Raw genomic sequence first — 27,157 nt, 5'->3', positions numbered from 1 at the left:
CTCAACACCGGGCTTTATACCATGACCCTGGGATCATGACCTGAGCCCCAGTCGAGAGTTGGACACTCAACTGACTGAGCCACCCAGGCACCCCTTGATTTTACTTTCTTACACTGCTTATTACACACATAGCTACCTTTAGGCCTAAGTTATCAAAAATATAAGTTAATTTTTGTGTGAACTATATGTTTTCAGGTACAGTAAAAATACTATAATAAATTGTGACCATTAGTAGTGACTTACAGGCATGGTTTATAGCAACTTTTAAAACAAGAAACCTCTCACTTTCATAATTTAAAATATTCCCATTTATCACAAAGGGCTTGTAATGTACAAACATAATAACATTGATTAGTAAAATATAGGAATGTGATTCGAATTGTGTTTTTCGGGGTGCTTAGGTGGCTCAGTCAGTTAAGCGTCTGACTTCGGCTCAGGTCATGATCTTGCTGTTTGTGAGTTTGAGCCTCAAGTCGGGCTCTGTGCTGACAGCTCAGAGCCTGGAGCCTGCTTCACATTCTGTGTCTCCCTCTCTCTCTCTGGCCTGCATTCACACACTGTCTCTCTCTCAAAAATATACATTAAAAAAAAATTTTTTTAAAAAATCGTGTTTTTCATGCTGAAATGAACCCTAAAAATTCTCTGATCCTTGCTGGGATTGGTTTTAAAATAATCCAGTGGCAGGGGTGTGAGAGGTTTAAGTGGAATAGTACTGGCCATATGTTCATAACTGTTGAAGTTCAGTGGTAGGCACATGAGATCTATTTATTCTCCCTACTATGGCATATATTTAAATATTTCAATAATAAAAGAAAGTTTAAAACAACTGGGAGGGGATCATATAGTCCTAAATATTTATGGAGTTGTTTCTCTAAGATGGGCTAAAATTTCTACCATCCTGAGACTGAAAACCTAAAAACATGTATAGTGGCAAATATTATCTAGTTATAATTTATTTAATAATTTTTAAAATGTTTACTTATTTTTGAGAGAGAGAGAGAGAAAGAGAGAGAGAGAGAGAAAGCATGCTCACAAGCCAGAAAGGGGCAGAGAGAGAGAGGGAGACAGAGGATCTAAGGACAGCTGTATGCTGACAGTAGTGAGCTGGATGAAGGGCTCGAACTCACAAACCATGAGATCATGACCTGAGACGAAGTTGGACGCTTAACTAACTGAGCCCCCCAGGTGCCCATCTAGTTAGAATTTAAAGAATAAATACACTTATTTTTTTCTTCTTTGATGATAGCTAGAAATGCATTTGTAATTTTTCTGGGGTCTGAAAAAATCACGCATTTTATATTAAATAAAATAATCTTTTATCATCTAGCAAAACCCATTAGGAATTTACCCCTTAAACTGCATGTGATTGAAGCTTTACTAGTTTATCAATACTGGAGAGGAGAAGTATCTTGCCTTCTTTCTTTCTTTCTTTCTTTCTTTCTTTCTTTCTTTCTTTCTTTCTTTTCTCTTCCTAATGAACTTTATTTTACCTTCTCTGAATACTTAATGCACAGGTAAAACTTTTGGTAAATTAATAATCATTCCCTAAAGCTATGCAGTTTAAAATGCATTTACGAAAGGTGGTGGGTCATCATTTATGGTGATGGAGTATGAACAAACAAATTAATTCAAAGTATGAGGGAAAAAACTGGTTTCAGGGAACAATCATAAAACTTCTATTCTTTGAGACTTTGGTCCCAAGAATATGCACCAGCCAGGAGTCTGTCAGCCACTGGTTATAGCTCACAGCCATTAAGTGCCCATAACCCTCAACTAAAAGTCTTTTCAGTACTTTGATGATAAGTTGACTTTGTAATTGCTGTATAGGCTCACAAAGGAGGCATTTATTAAGAATGAAACCAAGTTTTGCTTTGCCATGTTAGAAGAGGAAGATGACAAACATAGAAAAATGATTTTGCCTTCGAGTAAATTACTTCAAAGTAAGATTTTCAGAAAATTCATTGGATTTATCCTCCTTGGCACTATCCAGGAAAGGTTAAGTGACTTGCTGGGGGACACACCCTGAATTAATTGCATAGCTGAAACTAGATTCCAAGCCTCCTAGTTTATATGGTGCAGTGAGTTTTAAGCTCCTGTAAGCGAGTAAGCAATGGAAATAGATTCTGTACTTATAAATGTATTATCAGGGCTTTATAGTCAGGGCAAGAAATATACATTTAAAGGTTTTTTTCCTTTCTATGGCATAAATATATTGAAAACGTGGAAACTCTAGCAGATTGAACACATTCACCTAAGAAATAGTTGAACACCCTACATTGACTCTATTTTTGAATAGCTTTAGAAAATTATTTCCCTACTAACTTTCATATATGATGATTTCCCTGACAAGCCCTCATAGAATATTCCTTTTGCTTCATAGTGTATGTCCTAGTGATAAATTGAAGAACCATTAAACTGTGCCCAGAAGGGCATCCATCAGATAGAAATGTCCATATAAGGGGAAATTTTAAATATCTTATTCATCCTTTCGCCAATTTTTTAAGATGTTTTTTACAGTCATTGGTATTCTCATTAATCCAGATGTAAGGGTCACAGTTACCACTGGAGTTCAGCTGGGAGCAAAGCAATTTCCTGGACCAAACCCTCAAATACAGGATTTATCAGAAAACATAGGTTTTATTCCCAAGACTGCCTTTAAAAAGCAAGTGACTAAGGCTCTGTCTCATGGGATCCCCAATTAACCGAGGAAAAGGAAATTGCCTTTTCCCTGAATGAGTAGCTGCTGATGGTCTGGCTGTGAGATCTTCATTAACTAGAATATTGTCAATTTTAAAAGTTTTTCTCAAATCAAATCAAATAAATGAATTTCTTAGCCAAATAATCTCTTCAACATTCCTGGGCATTTTATCACATTCCTCAATTCTCTGCTTTCATTGATTTTCTAGTTACGGAAAGTTAAAGTTACATTTGAACCACGCAGCTGCCTTATGAGTGTAGAATCCGTTCAGAGAAAAAATAGGATTTTTAACTGCCTGGAGAAAAACCTCAAATGTTCCATCCATCTGTAATTGACTGCAATGTATAGACATGTGTGCTCCAATATAATAGCCCCAGCCACACGTGGCTATTGAGCACTTGAAACGTGCTAGTACAAATTGAGATGTGGTATCACTGTAAACTGCACACCAGACTTCAAAGACATAGTGTTAAAAAAAAAAAGAATTAAAATGTCTCATCACTGTTTTTATATTGATTATATGTTGAAATGATAATATTTGATATAGATCCATTACGTAAAACATATTAAAGCAGTCCATGATTCAGGTTCCTCCTACAAGGTGGGTTGCCACCATAGCTAATGAATATTACATTGCAAAGATTAGAAATATGATATTGTACAAAAGTTAGGTATATTTTTAAAATTTAAGGGTTCAAATCTGAACCCAAGTTATTTCACTAATTTCCTTTTATTTTTAAAATGAGCTACTGGAAATTTTTGAATTACATCCGTGACTTGCGTTTCTAGCTGGTATAGATAACCAGTTTCTGCCCTGCTAGTTCAGCCTCAATTTCTGTAGACTTTGTTTATCCATATTTTACTTTAATATGAATATATGATGTCAGATTTCAATTATCTGTACAAGTAGGGACAGAGGATGCTTAAGATTAAGATATTCCTCGGGTAATTCAAAACTAAATTTTAACTATTAATTTCAGCTTCCTTTGTGATTCAGTTTTACCCCTCCCCTGCAATGCTGTTGGAAAATAGTAAGATGATCTGACTTGAGATTCATTCTCTTCTTCTCCCTTCTTTAATGTGGGTTACACAGAGAAAACAATGAAAAATGAAATCCTCAGTAGGGATGGAAGAGAAAGGAAATAGGAGGCAGGAATGGATAAGAAATGAGGTCATCTTCTCTTAAGTGGTAGAGATCAGGTGGCCTCCAAGCCTACTTTATGGATTCAGTAATGTTTATTGATGACCTGCTGTATGGTAGGGTCTTTGTTGGCATCTCGGAGAAGTAACCCACATCCTCTAGTTAATATACAATGACTTACCACATTGCATTGCATCGGTTACCCAAATGTCCACTAGTATCATGAAAAAAAATTTGTGGGAGAACAAACTCGGAAGAAATTCTTATTGACATAGAGAAGTAGAAGAACATGGAAGAACAAGAAGACAAGAAGTCAAAGTCTTTTGGAGTAAACAGCCCAAATTAGAGTCAGATTATAGTGGGTATGCTAAAGATACACCAAAGCCCAGAGAAGCAATAACTCTTAAACATGGCAAGGACAAAAACTTTGATTGCCCTCAAATAAAGTCCTTATAGTAAACACTGAGTATTTATTTCATGCCAGTCTCATTTTAGAGGGGAAAAAAATTGTCCTTGTCTGAGACATCTCAGTTAGTAATAGGGGGACACATCGTCCCAGCCTTAAACTAATGTAGGCCACTTAAATAGAACAAAGTTGTTCTTTTTTTTTTTTTAATGTTTATTTATTTTTGAGACAGAGAGAGACACAGCATGAGCAGGGAAGGGGCAGAGAGAGAGGGAGACACAGAATGGGAAGCAGGCTCCAGGCTCTGAGCTGTCAGCACAGAGCCCGACGCGGGGCTTGAACTCACGAACTGTGAGATCATAACCTGAGCCGAAGTCAGACGCTTAACCGACTGAGCCATGCAGGTGCCCCCAAAGTTGTTCTTTAATAATGGTAGTTAAATGCTGAATCTAAGAGACTCCCCCAATGGTTTCAACCCCTTACTGGAAAAGATTGCTTTTCGGGAACTCACTGGGATATATAGTCTATCCATTAGAATCAAGTAGGTGCCAGATAGGCTAAATTAAGTGGGTGTATCTGAAATTATTCAAAGTCATATCTAAAAGAGAAGTTAGAGTGTTTTTCACTTGAGAGAAACAGGGCTATTTCTTTCCCCAGTAGAATTCAGAGACTATCCTTACTGACAAGGAAGCTATTTTTCAAAATTGGATCACACACAAAAAAAACACTAAATAAGCTTTTAACATTTTTTATACTACTTACTTCTTATTTGTACTCAGCTTACCTTTCTAGTAGTCAGTCATAAGATTTCTTACCCTTTGTACAATGCTACCAGCACATCCAGCAATTCTCAGGCAAAGGCATATCGAATCTGAAAGAAACTTCCTCTACAGGAATAGCATCCTTGTAGCCAAACAGTGCCTTTAAATATTTTTAGAACTTTAACCCTTTTCTTCCTGTTTTTAAAGAAAATGCGTATAGGGGCACCTGAGTGACGCAGTCAGATGAGTGTCCGACTCTTGATTTCAACTCAGGTCATGACCTCAGGGTTGTTGGGATGGATCCCTGTGTCCGGCTCCTGGCTGAGTGTGGAGCCTGCTTCAGATCTCAATCTCTCTCTCTCTCTCTCTCTCTCTCTCTCTCTCTCCTTCTCCCCTGTTCATTAACTCTCTCTTGCTCTCTCTCTATAAAGTAAGTTAAAACAAAAAAAACAAATACATAAATTTACAAAAGAAAATGCTTTTATGTGTTCTTTCATTCAATCTTCTTAAAGATACTGTGACATGTTTAGAGAAGTTTTGTTATCATTATTTTAGGTGAATAAGATGAAGCCCAGGGAGGTTAATAGAAAGAAGTCCAGTTAGCCTGCATCAATGACATTAACCTCCTACCATACCTCAAAGACCCTCTTTCACTTCTGATAGACTTTCAGGCTGCCTTTGTTTCTTTTTCTTTTGTTTGTTCTTTTTGTATTCTAAACTTACCTAAATCTAACCATTTTCCCCTAAGGTAATATTCTCACCCGTAGGACTGCCCAAGATCCTTTGCAGCTTTGCTGCGCCTGAAATCTCTCACAAAATGAATCCATCAGCTCCCAGGGCAAAAAAATACTTACCTTATGTGCATGCTAGAATTTGATGTGTCCAAAATTTCATGTCAATTATTTTGATTTGCCTTTGAAAGTTTTCTGGAGACTTCTGTTGACCAAATATTGTGTGTTTTTTTGCTACCTGTATAAATACAGAACGTAGCAGTGGCACCAGGTTCAGCTGACAGGGTTGCTAACGGAGATGGAATGCCTGGAGATGAAGAAGTTGAAAACAAGGAAGAGGAGGATAAAGCTGGCGTTGTGAAGTTTGGATGGGTGAAAGGTGTGCTGGTGAGAAAGCTCCTATGTTTCCAAATGAAATCTGTTTGTTCCGTGTCCTAGTGGACTAAATGTTAGCACATCCTGGACAGCAGAGTTACGGACATGGCTGGGTTTTGCCCCACTATCACTTCTCATATCCCTTTCAATGCTCCTTTGGCCCACAGGTAAGATGCATGCTGAATATCTGGGGTGTCATGCTCTTCATTCGCCTGTCTTGGATTGTTGGAGAAGCTGGAATCGGTAAGCATGTTTCCCCATGCCCCGTATGCCATTTTCAGTGTCAGTTATAAGCTCAATAAGCAACTTGTTTTCACCATTAATGCTGAATGTGAGATGGAGGTCACAGAAATAATCTGCACTCGAGCTCTTTTACTTTGCCTCTTTGACCATGTTTGTCAGAGAGGAAAGTGTAGCGTTAACTTCTGGGAGACTGGAATTTTCCAGTTTACCAACCAGATAAATGCTCAATTTAATATTTCTATTTGTTCTTAAAGTTTTAGGTGTACAGATCTGTAGGGACACATATATTTTAAACAGTACTATTCATAGTTTGGGACATACTGACATTTGTGCATCCCCCTTATGCTTATTGGCAAAATTTCACTCAACAAGAACAGCTTGTGGGAAAAGTGGGAACAATGTGACCTGACTAATAGAAATGCTGAATTGTTGAACATTTGCCAAAGAAAATAATTGTGTTACTTTCAGGTACCAGTGGTAAGAAAACAAAGATTAATAAAATATGCCAGACAGAGGCTTAAACGTGATAGATGAAATGATTGAGATAACATGTGTAACTACTACTAATTTTTATTATTTTTTAATTTTTAAAGTGTTTTTATATATTTTTGAGAGAGAGAAAGAGAGAGAGGGAGATAGAGGCAGAGAGAGAGAGGGAGACACAGAATCTGAAGCAGGCTCCAGGCTCTGGGCTGTCAGCACAGAGCCCAACGTGGGGCTCAAACTCATGAACTCAAGATCATGACCTGAGCTGAAGTCGGGCGCTTAACTGACTGAGCCACCCAGGTGACCCTACTACTAATTTTTCTAATGGAAAATGCATGATGTTGAGATTATTTTGAGTGATTCTTTGACATTTTTGAAGATTATATTTTACTTAAAACATGATTTCCTGTGGCAAATCTTTTTTTTTTTAATCAAGAGTATATAGATATAATTTATACGAAAAATTTCCTTGAATTTTATCAAAGTTCCTGATTTAATGTGATAAAAATTAGTGACGTTCTACTTTATGTATGGAAAACGTATTACAAATCCACTTTTGGAGAAGACCTATAAATCATTAGTGTCAAGAACATAGAGATTCAGATGTGCTTTTAGATACTACTCCAGAACGTATCCCAATTCACATTCAAAGGTACTAAGTCATTATTTATAGCCTTCGGTCCTCAAGGCAGACTGGAAGACTAACTCGCAAAAAGAAAGGGCTGAGCTGTAAATTGAAACACTGGAACCAGTTCCCATAGTTTTTCCATGTTTCATGTTTGGCAAGTGCTGGGTTCCTGACAAAGGGCTGCTTGCCAGCTTTATGATGCATATCAAATGAATGCTTATAGCCGCAGGGTCCAAAATAAGTAGATGCTGTCCCATGGAAATTCTGCATCTTAATATTGCCAAGTGTTTGCCCCAGGGTTTCATGCAAAATTAGTTTTTTAAGGGCAGTTTAGTAACTTATTGAGATCATCAAGCAGCATTACTTTGTTTGGAGGTGTGAGTGTAGCCAAGGGCAAGAGTAATTCTTTCTAACGCAACTTATTTAACATCCATGTGTTAAGCAATAACCTGAACCTTAATCAGATCTTACATTACTCTTTACAGTCAATCCAGTTTCATGCTTACTGCAAAAGTGTAAAACATGAAGAACCCTATCTTCTGCTAAACTGTGTATTATACTTTCAGACATCAGTGTTGTTTTAATAAGGACCTTTCCTTTAAGTAGTCATATCCTACTTTAAATGGGTGTCTAGTGGGTTTTCCTTTGAATGAAGGTTTGTTTGTTGTTGTTTTAGTTCTCAGAAAGTAGACTTTAGTGAGTCATAGAAACTTATTACCACCCTTACTCAGTTTTACTGGCCTTTGCTGTGAACTTAAAGCTAAATGAGTTGATTAAGTCACCTTTTGGGTCCCATTTAGATTCCCTTTATTGGGTAAGAAAAGAAGCAAATACAAGTAGTTTCTCCTTGATTTGGGATAGTTTAGGGAAGATCCTTTCAAGAGGAGACCCTAGGAACAAAGTCAGAAAGAAGCTGGAGCCAAGAGTAACAGTAGCTACAGCCCTTGGGTAACCATTCTAGGGCCAAGAGTTTTGGCTGTCTTTTCCCCAAAAGCAAATGGTAGAATAAACCCAAAATGTCATAAAATTTTTCTCTGTCTAGGAGACTTAGGCTGGGGCAAGATGGTTTCTAATAAATTTAAACATTAGGCACGGAGGAAGGGAGTGAAAGAGGTATGACCTAAAGCAAGTCATTCCATGAGTTTCATTTTCTCATCTGAAAATTAAGGACCTGGATTCACTGTTTCCCAATCAATTCTTTGAAGATAAAGCTAAATAACTGTGCTGTCTAGACAGACACAACTTGAGATAGGCTAGGGTAGTGCGATAGTCTTCAGACTGTGGGGTGCATAGGAATTACCTGGGAAGTTAGCTTCCAAAACCACAGAATCCTGGGATTCACTTTGAAAGATTCCAACTTAGTATGTCTGGGCATTTTTTTTTATATGACATTTATTGCCAAATTGGTTTCCATATAACACCCAGTGCTCATCCCAACAGGTCTGGGCATTTTTAATAAACACTTCAGGTATTTCCTGAAATAGGTGGTTTAAGGACCACACTTTGAAAAAACTATGAACTGAACGTTCTCTAACCTGCCTTTTACCCTGGGATTTTTTTGTTTGATTGTGAGAGAAAAGAAAATATGTTGCTGTTTAAGTGTATAAAACTTTGTTCTAGGATTTCAAATGGTTTACAGAAATATATACAGTGCAAAAGAATAAATAAGAATTGTTGGGAAAATAGAAGCAAAGGGAAAATAAGGGTATGAAAATAATAGTCAAAGTAGGTTTAATGTCCTGAAATACAAACTATTTAGTTCTGTACAGTTGCTGGGGTGAGCTAAACATTTGATATCAAATGTCTTCAAAACAAAAGCAAAAGCAAAATAGTGTGCAGAAGATAAGAAGAAATTACTTGTAGAGGTGCAAAGAACAGGCCACATGGTGATGTAGAGGTAATATGTACCAAAGGATCCCTGCAATAGATTCAAAGAATTTAGTGCAACTATTTCTTGCAACTCCAAGCTTTAAGAGTCTGTAGGGGCCAAAGCCATATGGTCCAAGTTTGTATCTCATGCCTATAGTTAGCCTCCTCCTACTGTACTTCAAACTGTAAAATAGCCTAGAGACTTCTTTTAGAGCCAGGATACAGCTGGGACCATCAAGAGAGGCAACCTCCAATACCTTGTTTCCATTTATGTCTGTCCTTCATTTCCTTCCACTTCCCCTTTTCCCAGGGCATGGCCAGAGAGATCACAGCCTTTCTCAGATGACTACTGTTCTGATTATCCCTGGAACAAGACAGCTTGCCAACAACAATTATGAAGCATCCATTTTATGTAGGGGAGCATATGTAGGCAAGAGCATTCTCACTAGAACCAGGGTGATTTCAGTGCCTGTGACCCTAAACTTCTTTATTAACAGTGGCAAGCGGCAACCTAACAAGAGAATAACAATCAGAAATTTATTAACATGTGCATCATGTGTCCACATGAGAAGACTCAGCAATGAGTAACTCATCAGAGTGGTTAGAACTTGGGCTTGCATAGCATCTTTTTAAAAATACTTTTTAAATGTTTATTTATTTTTTTTTTTTTTTTAAATTTTTTTTTTTTTTTTTTCAACGTTTATTTATTTTTGGGACAGAGAGAGACAGAGCATGAACGGGGGAGGGGCAGAGAGAGAGGGAGACACAGAATCTGAAACAGGCTCCAGGCTCTGAGCCATCAGCCCAGAGCCTGATGCGGGGCTCGAACTCACGGACCGTGAGATCGTGACCTGGCTGAAGTCGGATGCTTAACCGACTGCGCCACCCAGGCGCCCCAATGTTTATTTATTTTTGAGAGAGAGACGGAGACAGAGACAGTGTGAGTGGGGGCTGAGGGAGTGGTGGTGCAGAGAGTGAGGGAAACACAGAATCCAAAGCAGGTTCCAGGCTCTGAGCAGTCCACACAGAGCCCAACATGGGGTTCCAACTCACAAACCATGAGATCATGACCTGAGCTGAAGTCTGACGCTTAACCGACCGAACCACCCTGGGGCCCCTGGCTTACATAACATCTTAACAAAGAACAATGTATTCTTAGAGAAGTGACAAGACAAAGGAAAAGGACTGAGTTTCTAGGATGGCAGATTGTGGGAAGGCAGATACATGAGGGAACTCATAGAAATTAAGTCAAGGCTGTTATGTAGGTTCTTCTGGCACTACTCCAGCCAGTAAGGGTCTAGAATTACCTCTGATCATTAACTTCTGTCCTTCCTGGTATAGAGGAAAGTAGAGACACCTTTACAAATCTATGCCTTGTTTTCAGACAAATATGGGAAGGTAGCTGCTTTTTTTCTGTCGCCGTTAGCTAAAAATATACTTTATGCAAAAGTGGTACATTTGGAGATAGCATATTCTGCTACCCTTCAGTATCCTCTTGACCGTGTGCTTCCTGAAGCTGAAAGCAGCCTTGCCTTTCTCTGAATTCTGGTTTATCACTTTCTCCCTCTTATAATCATTGACCTTCTGCACCATAAGATCCTTGAGGGCAGCTTTTTTCATTTCATTTTATTTGTTCCTTGCATTTCTCATTCTACTTGACCCATAGTTGGATATACAGTGGGCTTTCAGTAAGCAGCAGCTATTATAACTATCGTGGACACAATCAAAAAGCAGTGCCACTGATCATGTACTGTGTTCTATGTGCTCTGCTAGCCACTTTTACACATGTATTCTTTCTAATCTCATTGCCATTTTTGGCTCAGAAAATAAGTAACTTGCCAGAGGTCACAAAGCCAATAAGTGAACATAGTTCAGTTTGATTCTTTCCACTTTACTTATCTGCCAGATAAACAATTTGTTACATTGGATGTAATTTTCCACTCCTACACAACCAAATGTACATAAAAAGAGAGTTATCTAGAAGGGTGAACATTTCCTGTCTAGTTATAAAGGCAGCTTGGAATCCTATTGACCAATTATTATGTTTACAGGTGTCTAGAACTGCGCAAAAAATGGGGTTCCCACTACATTTTGACCAGCCATTGTTGTTCATTTGTGGGCAATTCTCACTGCACATTTTAGCTCTTCGGTTTCTAGGCCCTGTGCTACTACAGGCAGAAAACTTCAAAGCTGAGCACTTACTCTGGTGATTTCCAGGCCAACTTGTTAATTCAGATGTGGTTCTTTGTTGATTACCCTCCATTTGCTGGCTTTTATGTGAACGATCTGATGGATTGTTGCACTGTTTAATTGCCTTTATTTTTCCTCTCTCAACTGAGGTCTTGGTGTGATTATCATCGGCTTAGCCGTGACAGTGACTGGTATCACTGGTTTATCCACCTCTGCTATTGCCACAAATGGATATGTCAGAGGAGGTAATTAAACTTGTGACCCGCACGATCATTTGTAAGGTAAAGGCAACAGAGACTCAGATAGTTCACCACTGACCTTTCTGGAGTGTTTTCAAAGGTAATCCAAGTTGGCTTCTTTTTTTTTCTCCTTCAGGCAAGAGAGATGCGAGAAAAATGAGGAAGGATTTAACCTTTGTCAAACCCCCAACTTTCTCATTCAGGTTCTTCTCAAGCAAGAGAGAAGGTCAGATGTCATGTTTTCTCTTTTCACAGCCAGGGTAGTTTCTCTCCCAGGACACCAGCAGAAGTCAACTTTTCCTTTCCAGGGCCGCATTTCAGATTGTGTTTACTTTTGGAGACCATCCTCCATCGTAATGAGCAGGCCGCCGACTTGATCTTTATGCCAGGCCAACCAGGTTCTCCTGAGCACAAAGGAACTCCACTGGGGCCCAGGCATGGACAGGAAAACTTAAATTCAAGGCAGTATATAGTTTGCAACAACAGGGAATCCAAGTCAGAAAAGTAAAATGTAATATCTTCTATCTCTCATTGCTAACAGGTCTTGGAGTTCTCATAATTCTTCTTTCCACCATGGTAACTTCTATTACTGGGTTGTCAACTTCTGCAATAGCAACTAACGGGTTTGTTCGTGGAGGTAACATTTCTAAGATATCTAATGCCCTCATCACTTGCTACGGGTAGGCAAAATTTTTATATATTCCTTTTTGACTGGAACAAGAAAGTAGCCCAATGCTCTTGATGCCTGGTGGACTATACAAGTGACCTGGATGCAGAAGGAAACATAAGGTACTATGAGTGCAGTCCTGGTCTACGCTGGTCAGCGGTGGGATCGTCTCTAACGGATCTCTCTGGCGCATTGCAGCTCATGGTTTCCAGATGCTCAGAATTCTGTAGGTGAATGTTTTATTTTCCAGGCGAGGCTGCATACCTCTTGCCGGTGTCTCTTGGGAAAGGATTCCTGGATGTGGCTTTAATTTAAAGTTTAGTACATTTCAGGTGCTTCCTAGATCTTCATGGAATGGGATCTTTTAGAACATTTCAGGTTTTTCGTGGGGAGACTGATCCTTCTTTGACAATTCAGACTGCTGCCTCTGGACGTGCTGGAGCCAAACACATTTCTTGGGGGATTTTGCAGGTCTTGGAGTCATCATCATTGGCCTGAGTGTGGTAGTGACGACACTCACAGGTATTTCTATGTCTGCCATTTGCACAAATGGAGTAGTAAGAGGAGGTAAGCCAATTCATTTGCTTATGACGACAAGCTTTGGTTACAGAGTAATGTCCAGAGTCGGTTTAATGCTGGAAGTAAAATCTGCATCTAAATAATTAGTCCCCAAAGCCTTAAAACAAAGTGAGCTAACCCAAATTTGAACATCAAGGCAAAATTCTCTCAACTAAAATTAAGAGACCGCTAGATGTTTTCTTTGACCTATTTCCTGTGATTAAACATGTTTACAGAGAGTGACCAGGTGTCTAGAAAGAAGGCATAGATAATTACAGTAAAATACATGGTTGCTTTGTACCTTGGATGAGCCCTGCTGGCTCTCTGCCAGGCCCACTCAGCACCCTGGCTGACACTTCCTGCTTAGGTAGCCCTCAGATTTCACCCCAACGCTATACTTCTAGGGGCTAACAGGCCTGAAAAAATCCTTAAGAAGAAAATAGAAACCAACAAACATAACAAAGAGTTACTTTTAAATCATCCAGGAATATGCAAGCTAAGGCAGAAAATGAAGAGGGTGAGGTTTATCATTGCTGTTCTAATTCCTGCCTTCCCCCTCCCATTCTGTTTGACTCCTGGGGCCTCAGCTTGGGTAGCTTATCCAGGTGCCCCTTCCCAGGGCCTTCTAAGAGCCTCCTCCTCTGACAAATACACCTGCTCTCAGAGCTTCCCCTGCTAGTCTATCACTTTGACCAAGCCTAAGTGACTGGCTAGCTAATTTATCTAATGTAATCTGGACAAAGGAAATAATGGCAGTTTGCTCCACCCAGATAATTGGTTACATTTTTAAAGAGAGCTTTGACCCTTTAACCCAAAGGAGTTACTACAGTGGAGGAAATTCCTTTTCCGTAAAATATAGTTGTGTTTTGTTTTGAGATATGTTTGTTCGGTGTCATTCCCTTACCAATTCTGTCCACTCTAAGACTAGCTCACTGTAGAAAGCCATTAATTTACTATGGTTCGTGATAACACCTAGCTATCTAGGCCTCTCAATACTTCGTTTTTTTACCTGCTCTCAGTACACTCTAGAAGCTAACCAGTCCAGCTCAGGCTTCCCTGTGCACATAGGTACATGGCCATATATAGAACTACCTTATTCAAGGTCCAGAGGAGAAACAGTTGTTCCAAACTCTATCTTTCTTCCCATTGGCCACCCATACACATGTGGGTATTTGGCAATAATCATGCCTTCTTGAGCTAAAAGCGTAGAGATCCAATTCTGATTTATAGAGTAGATAATACATAGCACTATACAAATACTTTTTTTATGCAGCAAATATATACCAGAAAATTATACCAGAAAGGAAGTTAGAATAGCAATGATATACATCTCCTGCATCATTTTCTGCCTAGGGCTGCCTGTTCCTGGACATTCCAAATACAAAGTTTTTTTCATTGGTTACATCATTGATTTGAACTCACCAATGAATTAAAAAATTTTTTTTGATTACATTTATTTATCTTTGAGAGACAGAGAGAGATAGAGCATGAGCAGGGGTGGGGGGGCAGAGAGAGAGAGGGAGACACAGAATCCGAAGCAGGCTCCAGGCTCTGAGCTGTCAGCACAGAGCCCAATGCAGGGCTTGAACTCACAAACCGTGAGATCATGACCTGAGCTGAAGTCGGATGCTTAACCAACTGAGCCACCTAGGCACCGCAAACCAATGAATTTTTTTTAAAGGCAAAGCATTTTGTTTTGGTAAAGTTTGCTGTATTATTTGTAAACTTTGTATACAATTAGGTTTCGATAAATCCGAATTTACTAAGTAAGGATAGTTCTACTAAATTCTATTACAGTTCTCAGAGTACAAGAAAAGGCTAAGTTATTCATTAAAGTGATACAAGATTCCTAAAATTATTAGGAATTTACAATATTTTCATTAGAATAAAAATTATTCAAAATTATGTGGTCATATAAACTAAATCCCTTAGCAGTTCCTCAAAGTAAAACATGTTCATTTTTTGTTTTAGGTGGGGCCTACTATCTTATTTCCAGAAGCTTAGGGCCCGAGTTCGGTGGGTCTATAGGCTTGATCTTTGCTTTTGCCAATGCAGTGGCTGTTGCTATGTATGTGGTGGGATTTGCTGAAACAGTGGTAGATCTTCTTAAGGTAATTAAAAGTTTTTCTTTTTTTCAGCCAAGTAAGATAATTCAGTTCAATTTGCCTTTTCAGGGCACTAGGGGTTATCGCCATGGCAAGATGAGAGGAAATACATTTATTCTGTAGAATGTGGAAGTTGGATATAGTGGAAGGAGCTCTGGGCTTGGCATCAGAACTGGCTTGGAATCCCGACTCTCAGATTTATCAGCTGAGAGGATTCTGGGCCAGTCCCTCTATTGTTCTGAACCCTTTTTCTCAAATCTGTCATATGAGCTAATAATACTGTTCTATGTATTTAATAGAAATGCAGTACAGAACAAATGAAATACTGTGTAAAATATGAAACAAAAGATAAATGATGAACATTATTTTCAGTAGCAATATTACTATTATGGTTATATTTTCCGAAAGGGAAAGAAAGTTCAAACATTCGAATAACTCACTGCAGGAAATTAAGCATTTCCTGGTTTAGGTGCTCCATCTAGACGGTATGTATGTGACCATGTTAATTAGCTGGTATGTGAACTAACTTCTAGTCCTCCTTTTATGGAAGTAATAGCATTCACTGAATCCAATTAATAGCAGGACCCTTATTTGAAAATTAAATGAATAAATGAGTGAAGTATATAGTTCATAAGGTACATGATCTTCAAGACATGCATTATCTGGTTTCTGTAGTTTAATTGAATGACACTTATTTTCCAATATTCACGTTGGAAACCACTCATTTTTATTTCTCTAAGATTCCCCTTGACACACAAAAGTAACTAGTCATTCTTCTGAAAGAAAACATTGTATTTATAAGGGCACATACTTACCTTAGTGCTACAATAGCTTTAAAATCTGTGAGTAGAATGACCATCTAGAATTTCCAAACTTGGCTAACAATGGCCTATTATTATAGGACAAAATAATGTTCATCCCAGATTTAGGAGCACTTCATTTTTCTATTATCCTATAGGGCCCCAGACATGAGTGCACAGTGTCTCTTCTATAATAAGACATAGAAGCCAAAAAAGCTCCATCTCTAACCATTTTAATGATTTTTGTTGTTGTTCCAGGAGAGCAATTCAATGATGGTGGATCCAACCAATGACATCCGGATAATAGGCTCCATCACAGTGGTGATTCTTTTAGGAATTTCAGTAGCCGGAATGGAATGGGAAGCAAAGGTGATTTTCTCAAAATGGTGCTATCGCCCACTGCTGCTCAGGTCTTGGCCAAATTGCAGGAATAGAACAAACCCTGTATTCTAAAAGAATTGCTATTATTACTTGCTATGGCAAAAGTTGTGGGTTAGCAATGGGAAGAGCACCAAGCCCTCAGAGCATGAGGTCCAGGCAGTCACAACCCAGCTCATGCGTCACCTGATTGGGCTGGGCTTTGTTCTTTATGCTGTCACCATGTGACATACACACCAACATTGCTGCCATTTTCACACACAGACCCCTTATGATCATAGCAGTGGTACATGCTGGAAACTGGGTCTCCTAGGTCACACCCCTGGTATCCCATTTCAAGCTGGCTATGGTGCTGAAGCCCAAAAGAAATGGCAAGTGCGATGGGAGAAGGTAATAGAGGCAGGAACTATCATTCTCCTATGAGACACAGTAGTACAGGAGCAAATTTGGGGGCATGATAAGGCCCTGGAACTAGAGAATATCTGGATTTAACTAATAGTAATACAGTTAGTAAATTTCTGCATGTCAGGAGCATGTATTTTTCCTGATTTATAACTCTACAGTGACTGGTATAATTGCAACTGGTCTTAAGTGCCTGGAGATGCAGTGCTTAGACCTCAAGAGGTCACCAGAGATACAAAGGGGGCCAAAGTCACCCACCTACATAAGGCAATGGGAAACATTCCCATATGGCATTTATTTGTGGATTATACATTCACACATCAAACAAAAATTAATTAAGTGTTTATTATGTGCTGGGCTTATTATATGCTGGGCATTTTGCTAGGCTAGGATATTCTGTTGTGACCGAAACAGGCACAATCCTGGCCCTAGTTGAGCATATGGTCTGTGGGAATAGGAGTAATGATCAAGTAGATAAACGAGTAAATATAAAAAAGTAAGTTGTGAAAGTGCTATAAAGGAACTGAACAGGGCACTGAGATACAAAATAAGAGGAATCTACTTACAATGACTTTATTCCCTCAGGGACGCAATGTAGTTTCATGGCAGTAGAGGGTAGATTTAAAGCGCTAGCTCTGTTGTCAGAGCACCTGAATTTGAATTTGGTTTACATCTGTGTGACTTTTAGAAAGTTGCCTAAATTCTCTGTGCCTCAGTTTCTTTATCTTTAAAATGATGATAATAAGGTTGCCTACTTCATACAGTTATTGGTGGTATTATCTATCTGAAAGAATACCGGTAAAATTAAATCTGTCTCTGTTGTTGTAAGCCCTCAGTGAATGATAGCTGTTATTATTTAGATTCAATGGTCAAGAAAGTCCTCTCTGAAGAGGTAACTAAGACTTCAAGGATGAGAAGAAGGAAATAGTTATGCAAAGAGTTCCCTGCAGAGGGAGCAGCATATGGGAATGCCAAGCCAAAAGACTCTTGAAATGTCAGCAGGAGGAGAGGGGGGATAAAGAAAGACAATTTGATTGGTCAACCTTGCAAATTGCTTGTGCTGAGCACACACTGGTGGCCCAACATCAGATGCATGAGGGATCACAGGAGCTCTATGAATCATCATGTTCTCATACTTCTGTTGCATTTAGCACTGGGAAAGGTAAGAAAGAATCCATAGGCAGTCTGTCTAGAAAAGAAATAAACTCTATCAGTGATAAAACTTTGGACTCCATTTATGTTCCTGAGGACACTGCAGCAAGTTACCATCTAGTACTTGGAATATTTTTGAAATGTCACCTTCAAGTGCACAAGCAGATGTGCCCACTGAAAATGTTAACAGCTACACTCAGATCAGACGTAGTGTATCCTACAAGGATACACTATTGCCTATTGGATAGTAGTTTTAATCAGAATAACCAGGTAGAATCTTTCTTCAGTGGACATTACTTTTACAATTAGGTGAAGAGTTGTTAAATGAATCTAAGTTGGCCTCCTTTTTCTTTGTCATTCCAGGCTCAAGTGATACTTCTGGTCATTCTTCTCATTGCTATTGCAAACTTCTTTATTGGAACCGTCATTCCATCCAACAATGAGAAGAAGTCCAGAGGTTTCTTTAACTACCAAGGTACGTGTGACAAATTAGTTGCTTTGCAATCAGTGGTTCTCCCCTGTCCACCTCCATCACCATCCCTGTGTCCCCCACTTCAGCCATTAGAATCCCAGTGCAATCCAGGGAAGAGCCTGTGCAATCCCAGTGCAATCCCAGCCAGTGCAATCCAGGGAAGAGCCTGGGGTTGGTTTCAGGAAATCCACAGTGAGTCTCAACTCTGCTACTTCCCAGCTAGACCAGTCACCTAACATGTTTGGGTCTCAAATTTCCCTGACCAAGAGTGGGTGATAACAATAACTTCCAGAAGAGATTTTTGAGAAGTAAATAAGGTAGTGGATGCAAAAGTTCCTTGAAAACCTTCAAGTGTAGGACAAATTGTTGTTGCTATCAAATAGCAGAAGTAGAGTTGTATGAGCAAGGAAAGAGAACATAGGTCAGGCAATTTGCTCAACCATTGAGAGTACTAAAGTCCAACATAGTCCTTTTCCTGCTGGACTTAAAAAATATATATTTTATTGTGTTTAAAATTAAATTTTTTTAATGTTTATTTTTGAGAGAGAGAGAGAGAGAGAAAGACAGAGCACAAGTGGGGCAGGGACAGAGAGCAACGGAGAGAGAATCCAAAGCAGGCTCTGGGCACTGAGCCCAACGCAGGGCTTGTACTCACAGACTGTGAGATCATGGCCTGAGCCAACGTCAGGCTTCCGACGGACTGAGCCACCCAGGTGCCTCATAAGATTTTATTTTCAAGTAATCTCTATGCCCAACATGAGGCTTGAACTCACAACCCTGAGATCAAGAGTCGCATGTTCCATGGACGGAGCCACCTAGGTGCCCCCTTCTAAACTTCTTTGTACCTTGCTTATCTCTAGGATTATCTAGTGTTATCTAGTTAAGCATCACTGTCAGGTTTTCAAGCATAAAAGATTGTAGGAGCTGGTGTATCATCCTGAGGGAATCATACTGAGCATGAAATTCTACTCTACCTTTGTACACCTTCCTAGCTGTCCATTCTAGCTTACTCAAGAATCCACTGCTGAGATTTAAAAAAATATTTCTCTTCATTATTTATTATTAGTATTTGTTTCCTTTAGGTATCCCATCACCCCTTTCTACCTGTTTCTTTTTCTTTGTAAAGTTTGTCTTGTTTGCTTTGTATGTTAATGTCCTTTTTCCTTTCTATCCCTTTCCCTCCTTCTAGCTCCTGCTATATATTTTCTGAGTCCTTCTAGCTCCTGCTGTATTGTTTCTGATGACTCAAATTCTCTTTCCTTGTTTTTGCATCAGGCCAGATTCTTTTGTTTGCATTTTTCTCCCTTCCTTTTTCTGTTTTTCTTCTGCATTGTTTGCTTCTAATTTAAATAATTTGCTGAGACCTCATGGAATAGTACTGTTTTATGACCAAGGATCTTCACTATATTAAACTTCTGTATATGAGAATTTGCTATAAGAATTTAAGATCTAATATCTGGGAGCAGGGAATGGGGAGGGTAAACATAAGTAGCAAAATCATAAGATAGTTTCACCCACAGGGCTTTCCTACAATTAAAAAAAAAGCATAGAAAATCTGTGTGTTGATTAGAGTATTTATGTATGGAAGAAGGTAGCTGTGTGTGTATAGGGCAGTGCACGTGTGTGGTATATTTGCAAATATGCCAGTATAGCCATGAGAAACATTCTCCATTTCCCCCTTTTTCAATCTAGAAAGATTCAAAAAGTCAGGAGGCCTGGGTCTCTGTTGGCACAAAAGTTTTTCAGAGCTGTTCTAGAAATCTACAACCTTGACTCTCGGCAAACATGAGTATGAGGTTTGTCAGGAGTACACCAATCTCTTCAAGTTCCTTCCATTTAAAATATAGGGAAACATTTACACAAGACATTGATAGAAACTAAAGGAAACCAATCTCATACTCTGTAAAGAAAGTCTACATGATAATTTTCTCTTTACTTGTGTTACAGCATCAATATTTGCGGAAAACTTTGGGCCAAGCTTCACAAAAGGTGAAGGCTTCTTCTCTGTCTTTGCCATTTTTTTCCCCGCAGCTACTGGGATTCTTGCTGGTGCCAATATCTCAGGAGATTTGGAGGTATGTTGTTTCCTCTGCTTTTGTGGTCCTGGGAAGTGGTGGTGACATAGGTGAGCAGCATGAGCTATAGAGGTCAACAGTGACCATAGTTCTCTACAAATTTTAAAACTGAAATTTCTGTATGGGTCCCAGTTACTTAAAACTTCTCTCTTTTAATGCCAACATTTAATGCCAGACCATCCTATTTCAGATATTCCTTCCAAAACTCTTATTCAGTGACATTAGAAGAATAGAGTATATTGATAGTATATAACATTTCCAAGAAAAGGAATATAGCTCAGTGAAAAAAAATCAGAACCTGCCTTTCTCTTTTAAACACAAAATGAACAAGAATACATAACATTTGGGGGGAAAAAACCCACCCCCACCCCCACCAAATCACTTTATTAGTGAATATTTATTTATTGAATTCAGATATATATATCTGAATATATATACACATATGAATATACATATACATATGAATATGCACATGAATATATATACATATATTCATTCAATCAGTATTTATTTAGCACTCCATTCATAGTATTTTATGTCAAGTACCATAAAGAGCATTATGTTAGATTATTGGTTTGCATGTTTTATAAAATACTGATAGCAGTGACCTAAACAAGAAAGAAGTTTATTTTTCTACTGGATAAAAATCTTAGCTCGTAGGTCATGCAGTAGAATAACAAAAATCTTCTCCAAAAGGTAGCTCAGAATCCCAGATGACCTCTCTTGTTTTAACATTCCTTTGGGTTGGTTTGCCCTCACCGGCACTGTCCAAGATGACTGGTCACTTTCAAGATCATGTTCCAGCCCATAAGAAGAGGATTAAGGAAGTAGAGGGCAAGAAATCCTGGCCCTTGCATGTATTACTTCTGCGGACATTCCATTGGCCAGAATTTAGTCTCTATGACCTTACCTAGTTGCAAAGAAGGCTAAGAAATGTAGTCTCTAGCTGGGCAGCCATGTACTTTGAATTTTAGGGAGTTCTAGTATTAAAAGGAGGAAGATAAGAATGGATGTTAGGGGATAGTAAACAGTCTCTACCATACACAAAAAAGAAGACACAGGTTTTAACTCGTACATTTATAATCAACTTTGGAAGACAAGAAATATTTGCAAGAGCTGTCAAGAGATATGTACAAATGAAAACCACATGTACTGTCTAAATAAATTGTGAAATAAACATAGTAAACAAATAATTGTTAAGTCTGGGATGATTTCCTTAAGGGTGTAACTTTTCAGGGTGAACTTAGAGCAAAAGCTACATAGTGACTGTTGGTGAGAAAATATACAGGTATTCCAGGTAGAGAAGAAAAAAGACAGTCGTCCCTCACAGTTTAACTGGAGAAGCCCTGATGAGGCTGGATGACCTTAGAGTGCAAAAGGAAATAGCTGTTGGTGGGACCTAAGCAAGAGGTGCTTAACTCTGTCAGAGTGGGGACCTTACCTTTGGTTATATTCATTGCTGCATCCTCAGAGCTAGTAAGGTTTCAATACGTATTTGTTGAGTGAATGAATAAGAGCATTTAGATTTGTCATATTAGGGACCACAGTGTCATGGTCAATTCTTGAGCTGAGATATGGAATAAAATAAATTAGGCAGAGGCTCAGAAAATTAAGTAACTTGTTCAAAATGATTCAAATAGTAAGTATGGCTGCTTAATGAAATTTAGCTGTGGATGTTGAGCTTCCAGTTTCTCAGATTTAGAAAAGTATCAGAGGTCACTAACGTAAAATTCTGCAGACTATAAGCACATATGTTTTTTTAAGTTTATTTATTTTGAGAGAAAGAGAGAACACAAGCAGGGGAAGGGCAGAGAGAGAGGGAGAGAGAGAATCCCCCACTTTTGGTGCAGAGCCCAAGGCAGGCATGGAACTTGCAAACTGGGAAATCATAACCTGAGCCAAAATCAAGAGTTGGATGCTTAACCATTGTGCCACCCAGGCATCCCTGTAAGCACACATTTTTAATTTATTTTTTAAAAATTTACATCCAAGGTAGTTAGCATATAGTACAACAATGATTTTAGGAGTAGATTCCTTAATGCCCCTTACCCATTTATCCCATGCCCTCTCCCAAAACCCCTCCAGTAACCCTTTGTTTGTTCTCTATATTTCAGAGTCTCTTATGTTTTGTCCCCGCCCTGTTTTTATATTATTTTTGCTTCCTTTACCCTATGTTCATCTGTTTTTGCATCTTAAAGTCCTCATATGATTGAAGTCATATGATATTTGTCTTTCTCTGACTAATTTCACTTAGCATAATACCCTCTAGTGCCATCCACGTAGTTGCAAATGCCAAGATTTCATTCTTTTTGATTGCTGAGTAATACTCTATTGTGTATGTATATATATACCACATCTTCTTTATCCATTCATCCATTGATGGACATTTGGGCTCTTTGCACACTTTGGCTATTGTTGACAGTGCTGCTATAAACATTGGATTGCATATGCCCCTTCGAAACAGCATACCTGTATCCCTTGGATAAATACCTATTTGCTGGGTCATAGAGTAGTTCTATTTTTAATTTTTTTTTCAATATATGAAATTTATTGTCAAATTGGTTTCCATACAACACCCAGTGCTCATCCCAAAAGGTGCCCTCCTCAATACCCATCACCCACCCTCCCCGCCCTCCCACCCCCATCAACCCTCAGTTTGTTCTCAGATTTTAAGAGTCTCTTATGCTTTGGCTCTCTCCCACTCTAACCTCTTTTTTTTTTCCCTTCCCCTCCCCCATGGGTTTCTGTTAAGTTTCTCAGGATCCACATAAGAGTGAAAACATATGGTATCTATCTTTCTCTGTATGGCTTATTTCACTTAGCATAGCACTCTCCAGTTCCAACCACATTGCTACGAAGGGCCATATTTCATTCTTTCTCATTGCCATGTAGTACTCCATTGTGTATATAAACCACAATTTCTTTATCCATTCATCAGTTGATGGACATTTAGGCTCTTTCCATAATTTGGCTATTGTTGAGAGTGTTGCTATAAACATTGGGGTACAAGTGCCCCTGTGCATCAGTACTCCTATATCCCTTAGGTAAATTCCTAGCAGTGCTACTGCTGGGTCATAGGGTAAGTCCATTTTTTATTTTTTGAGGAACCTCCATACTGTTTGCCAGAGTGGCTGTACCAGTTTGCATTTCCACCAGCAGTGCAAAAGAGATCCTCTTTCTGCCAACATCTGTTGTTGCCTGAGTTGTTAATGTTAGCCATTCTGACAGGTATGAAGTGGTATCTCATTGTGGTTTTGATTTGTATTTCCCTGATGATGTGTGATGTTTAGCATTTTTTCATGTGTCGGCTGGCCATCTGATGTCTTTGGAGAAGTGTCTGTTCATGTCTTTTGCCCATTTCTTCACTGGATTATTTGTTTTTTGGGTGTTGAGTTTAATAAATACAGATTTTGGATACTAATCTATCTTTATCTGATTCATCATTTGCAAATATCTCCTCCCATTCCGCCTGTTGCCTTTTAGTTTTGCTGATTGTATCCTTCATTGCACGGAAGCTTTTTATTTTGATGAGGTCAAAATAGTGAACTATCAATAGTTCATTTTTGCTTTTGTTTCCCTTGCTTCTGGAGAAGCGTTGAATATGAAGTTGCCGCGACCAGGTCAAAGAGGTTTTTGCCTGCTTTCTCCTCGAGGATTTTGATGGTTTCCTGTCTTATGTTTAGGTCTTTCATCCATTTTGAGTTTATTTTTGTGTGTGGTGTAAGAAAGTGGTCCGGGTTCATTTTTCTGCATGTCGCTGTCCAGTTTTCCCAGCATCAGTTGCTGAAGAGACTGCCTTTATTCCATTGGATATTCTTTCCTGCTTTGTCAAAGATGAGTTGACCATACATTTGTGGGTCCATTACTGGGTTCCCTATTCTGTTCCATTGATCTGAGTGTCTGTTCTTGTGCCAGTACATACTGTCTTGATGATTACAGCTTTGTAGTATAGGTTGAAGTCCGGGATTGTGATGCCTCCAAGTTTGGTTTTCTTTTTCAAGATTGCTGTGGCAATCTTGGGGTCTTTTCTGGTTCCATACAAATTTTAGGATTGTTTGTTCTAACTCTATGAAGAATGCTGGTGTTATTTTGATAGGGATTGCATTGAATATGTGGATTGCTTTAGGTAGTATTGACATATTAACAATATTTGTTATTCCTATCCAGGAGCATGGAATCTTTTTCCATTTTTTGTGTCTTCTTGAATTTCTTTCATAATCTTTCTATAGTTTGCAGTGTATAAGTTTTTCACCCCTTTGGTTAGATTTATTCCTAGGTATTTTATGGTTTTTGGTGCAATTGTAAATGGGATCGACTCCTCGATTTCTCTTTCTGTTGCTTCATTGTTGGTGTATAGGAATTTTAACTGATTTCTGTGCATTGACTCTACATCCTTCAAATTGCTGAATTCATGGATCAGTTCTCACAATTCTTTGGTGGCATCTTTAAGGTTTTCCATATAGAGTATCATGTCGTCTGTGAAGAGTGAAAGTTTGTCCTCCTCCTGGCCAATTTGGATGCCTTTTATTTCTTTGCATTGTCTGATTGCTGAGACTAAAACTTCCAATCCTATGTTGAATAACAGTGGTGAGAGTGGACATCCCTGTCTTGTTGCTGACCTTAGGGGGAAGGCTCTCAGTTTTTCCCCATTGAGAATGATATTAGCGTTGGTTCTTTCATATATGGCTTTAAAGATCTGGAGGTATGATCCTTCTATCCCTACTTTCTTGAGGGTTTTTATCAATAAAGGATGCTGTATTTTGTCAAATGCTATCTCTGCATCTGTTGAGAGGATCATGTGGTTCTTGTCCTTTCTTTTATTGATGTGATGAATCACATCAATTTTCTTGTGGATATTGAACCAGCCCTGCATCCCAGGTATGAATCCCACTTGGTTGTGGTGAGTAATTTTTCTAATGTATTGTTGGATCTGGTTAACTGATATCTTGTTGAGGATTTTTGCATCCACGTTCATCAGGGAAATCTGTCTGTAGTTCGCCTTTTTAACGGGGTCTTTGTCTGGTTTTGGAATCAAGGTAATACTGGTTTCATAGAAAGAGTTTGGAAGTTTTCCTTCCATTTCTATTTTTTGGAACAGCTTCAAGAGAATAGGTGTTAACCCTTAAATGTTTGGTAGGATTCCCTGGAAAGCCATCTGGCCCTGGACTCTTGTTTTTTGGCAGATTTTTGATTACTAATTTGACTTCCTTACTGGTTATGGGTCTGTTCAAATTTTCTATTTGTTTCTGTTTCAGTTTTGGTAGCATATATGTTTCTAGGAATTTGTCCATTTCTTCCAGATTGCCCATTTTATTGGCATATAATAGCTCATAATATTTTCTTATTGTTTTTATTTCTGCTGTGTTGGCTGTGATCTCTCCTCTTTCATTCTTGATTTTATTTATTTAGGTCCTTGCCTTTTTCTTTTTGATCAAACTGGCTAGTGGTTTATCAATTTTGTTAATTCTTTCAAAGAACCAGCTTCTGGTTTTATTGATCTGTTCTGCCGGTTTTTTTGGTTTCAATAGCATTAATTTCTGCTCTAATCTTTCTTATTTCCTGTCATCTGCTGTTTTTGGGTTTTATTTGCTGTTTTTTTCCAGCTCTTTAAGGCATAATGTTAGGTTGTGTATCTGAGATCTTTCTTCCTTCTTTGGGAAGGTCTGGATTGCTATATACTTTCCTGTTATAGCTGCGTCCCAGAGGTTTTGGGCTGGAGTGTTATAATTTTCATTGGCTTCCATGTACTTTAATTTCCTCTTTAACTTCTTGGTTAGCTCATTAATTCTTTAGTAGGATGTTCTTCAGTCTCCTAGTACTTGTGACCTTTTCAAATTTTTTCTTGTGGTTGATTTCGAGTTTCATAGCGTTGCGGTCTGAAAATATGCACAGTATGATCTTGAACTTTTTGTACTTGTTGAGGGTTGATTTGTGTCCCATTATGTGATCTATTCTGGAGAATGTTCCATGTGCCCTGGAGAAGAATGTGTATTTTGCTGCTTTAGGATGAAATGTTCTGAATGTATCTGTTAAGTCCATCTGGTCCAGTGTGTCATTCAAAGCCATTGTTTCCTTGTTGATTTTCTGTTTAGATGATCTTTCCATTGCTGTAAGTGGGGTGTTGAAGTCCCCTACTATGATGGTATTATTATCAATGAGTTTCTTTATGTTTGTGATTAACTGATTCATATATATGGATGCTTTCAATTTTGGAGCATAAATGTTTCCAGTTGTTAGGTCTTCTTGGTGGATAGACCCCTTAATTATGATATAATGCCTTTCTTCATCTCATGATGCAGTCTTTATTTTAAAGTCTAGATTGTCTGATATAAGTTTGGCTACTCTGGCTTTCTTTTGACAACCATTAGCATGATAGATGGTTCTCCATCCCCTTACTTTCTATCTGAAGGTGACTTTAGGTCTAAAGTGGGTCTCTTGTAAAGAGCATATAGGTGGATTTGTTTTCTTATCCATTCTGTTACCCTATGTGTTTTGATTGGAGCATTTAGTCATTGACATTTCAGTAAGTATTGAAAGATACGAATTTATTGCCATCATGTCACTTGTAGAATTGGTTTCTGGTGGTGTTCTCTGGTACTTTCTAGTTTTTGTTGCTTTTGGTCTTTTTGTTTTGCTTTCTTTTTGTTGGTTTTTTTTCTATCTGTTCTCCCCTCAGAGTGTCCCCCTTAAAATTTCTTGTAGGGCTGGCTTAGTGGTCACGAACTTTAATTTTTGTTTGGGAAACTTTTTGTCTCTCTTTCTATTTTGAATGATAGCCTTG

The 27,157-nt window shown here is 38.6% G+C and overlaps 1 protein-coding gene across 3 annotated transcripts in view; it reads left to right on the top strand.

Annotated features, from left to right (window-relative positions):
• The window catches only part of SLC12A1 (solute carrier family 12 member 1), a 100,943-nt gene that overhangs the window by 6,858 nt on the left and 66,928 nt on the right, over positions 1 to 27,157 (top strand). The window contains exons 2-8 of one of the 3 annotated variants that reach the window (XM_060618615.2): positions 5,990 to 6,124; positions 6,280 to 6,355; positions 12,906 to 13,001; positions 14,964 to 15,103; positions 16,156 to 16,266; positions 18,193 to 18,304; positions 20,249 to 20,376. In XM_060618615.2, the coding sequence (XP_060474598.1) occupies positions 5,990 to 6,124; positions 6,280 to 6,355; positions 12,906 to 13,001; positions 14,964 to 15,103; positions 16,156 to 16,266; positions 18,193 to 18,304; positions 20,249 to 20,376 (798 nt within the window). Of the gene's footprint in view, positions 1 to 5,989; positions 6,125 to 6,279; positions 6,356 to 11,677; positions 11,774 to 12,308; positions 12,405 to 12,905; positions 13,002 to 14,963; positions 15,104 to 16,155; positions 16,267 to 18,192; positions 18,305 to 20,248; positions 20,377 to 27,157 lie in introns of all 3 variants that reach the window. The other 2 variants (XM_060618614.2, XM_060618613.2) reach the window with 2 other exon arrangements.

Source organism: Panthera onca, chromosome B3 (genome assembly GCF_046562875.1).
Source record: "Panthera onca isolate mPanOnc1 chromosome B3, mPanOnc1 haplotype 2, whole genome shotgun sequence".
In the NCBI taxonomy this organism is placed as follows: Eukaryota; Metazoa; Chordata; class Mammalia; order Carnivora; family Felidae; genus Panthera; species Panthera onca.
This window is presented reverse-complemented; position numbering and strand designations above follow the sequence as displayed.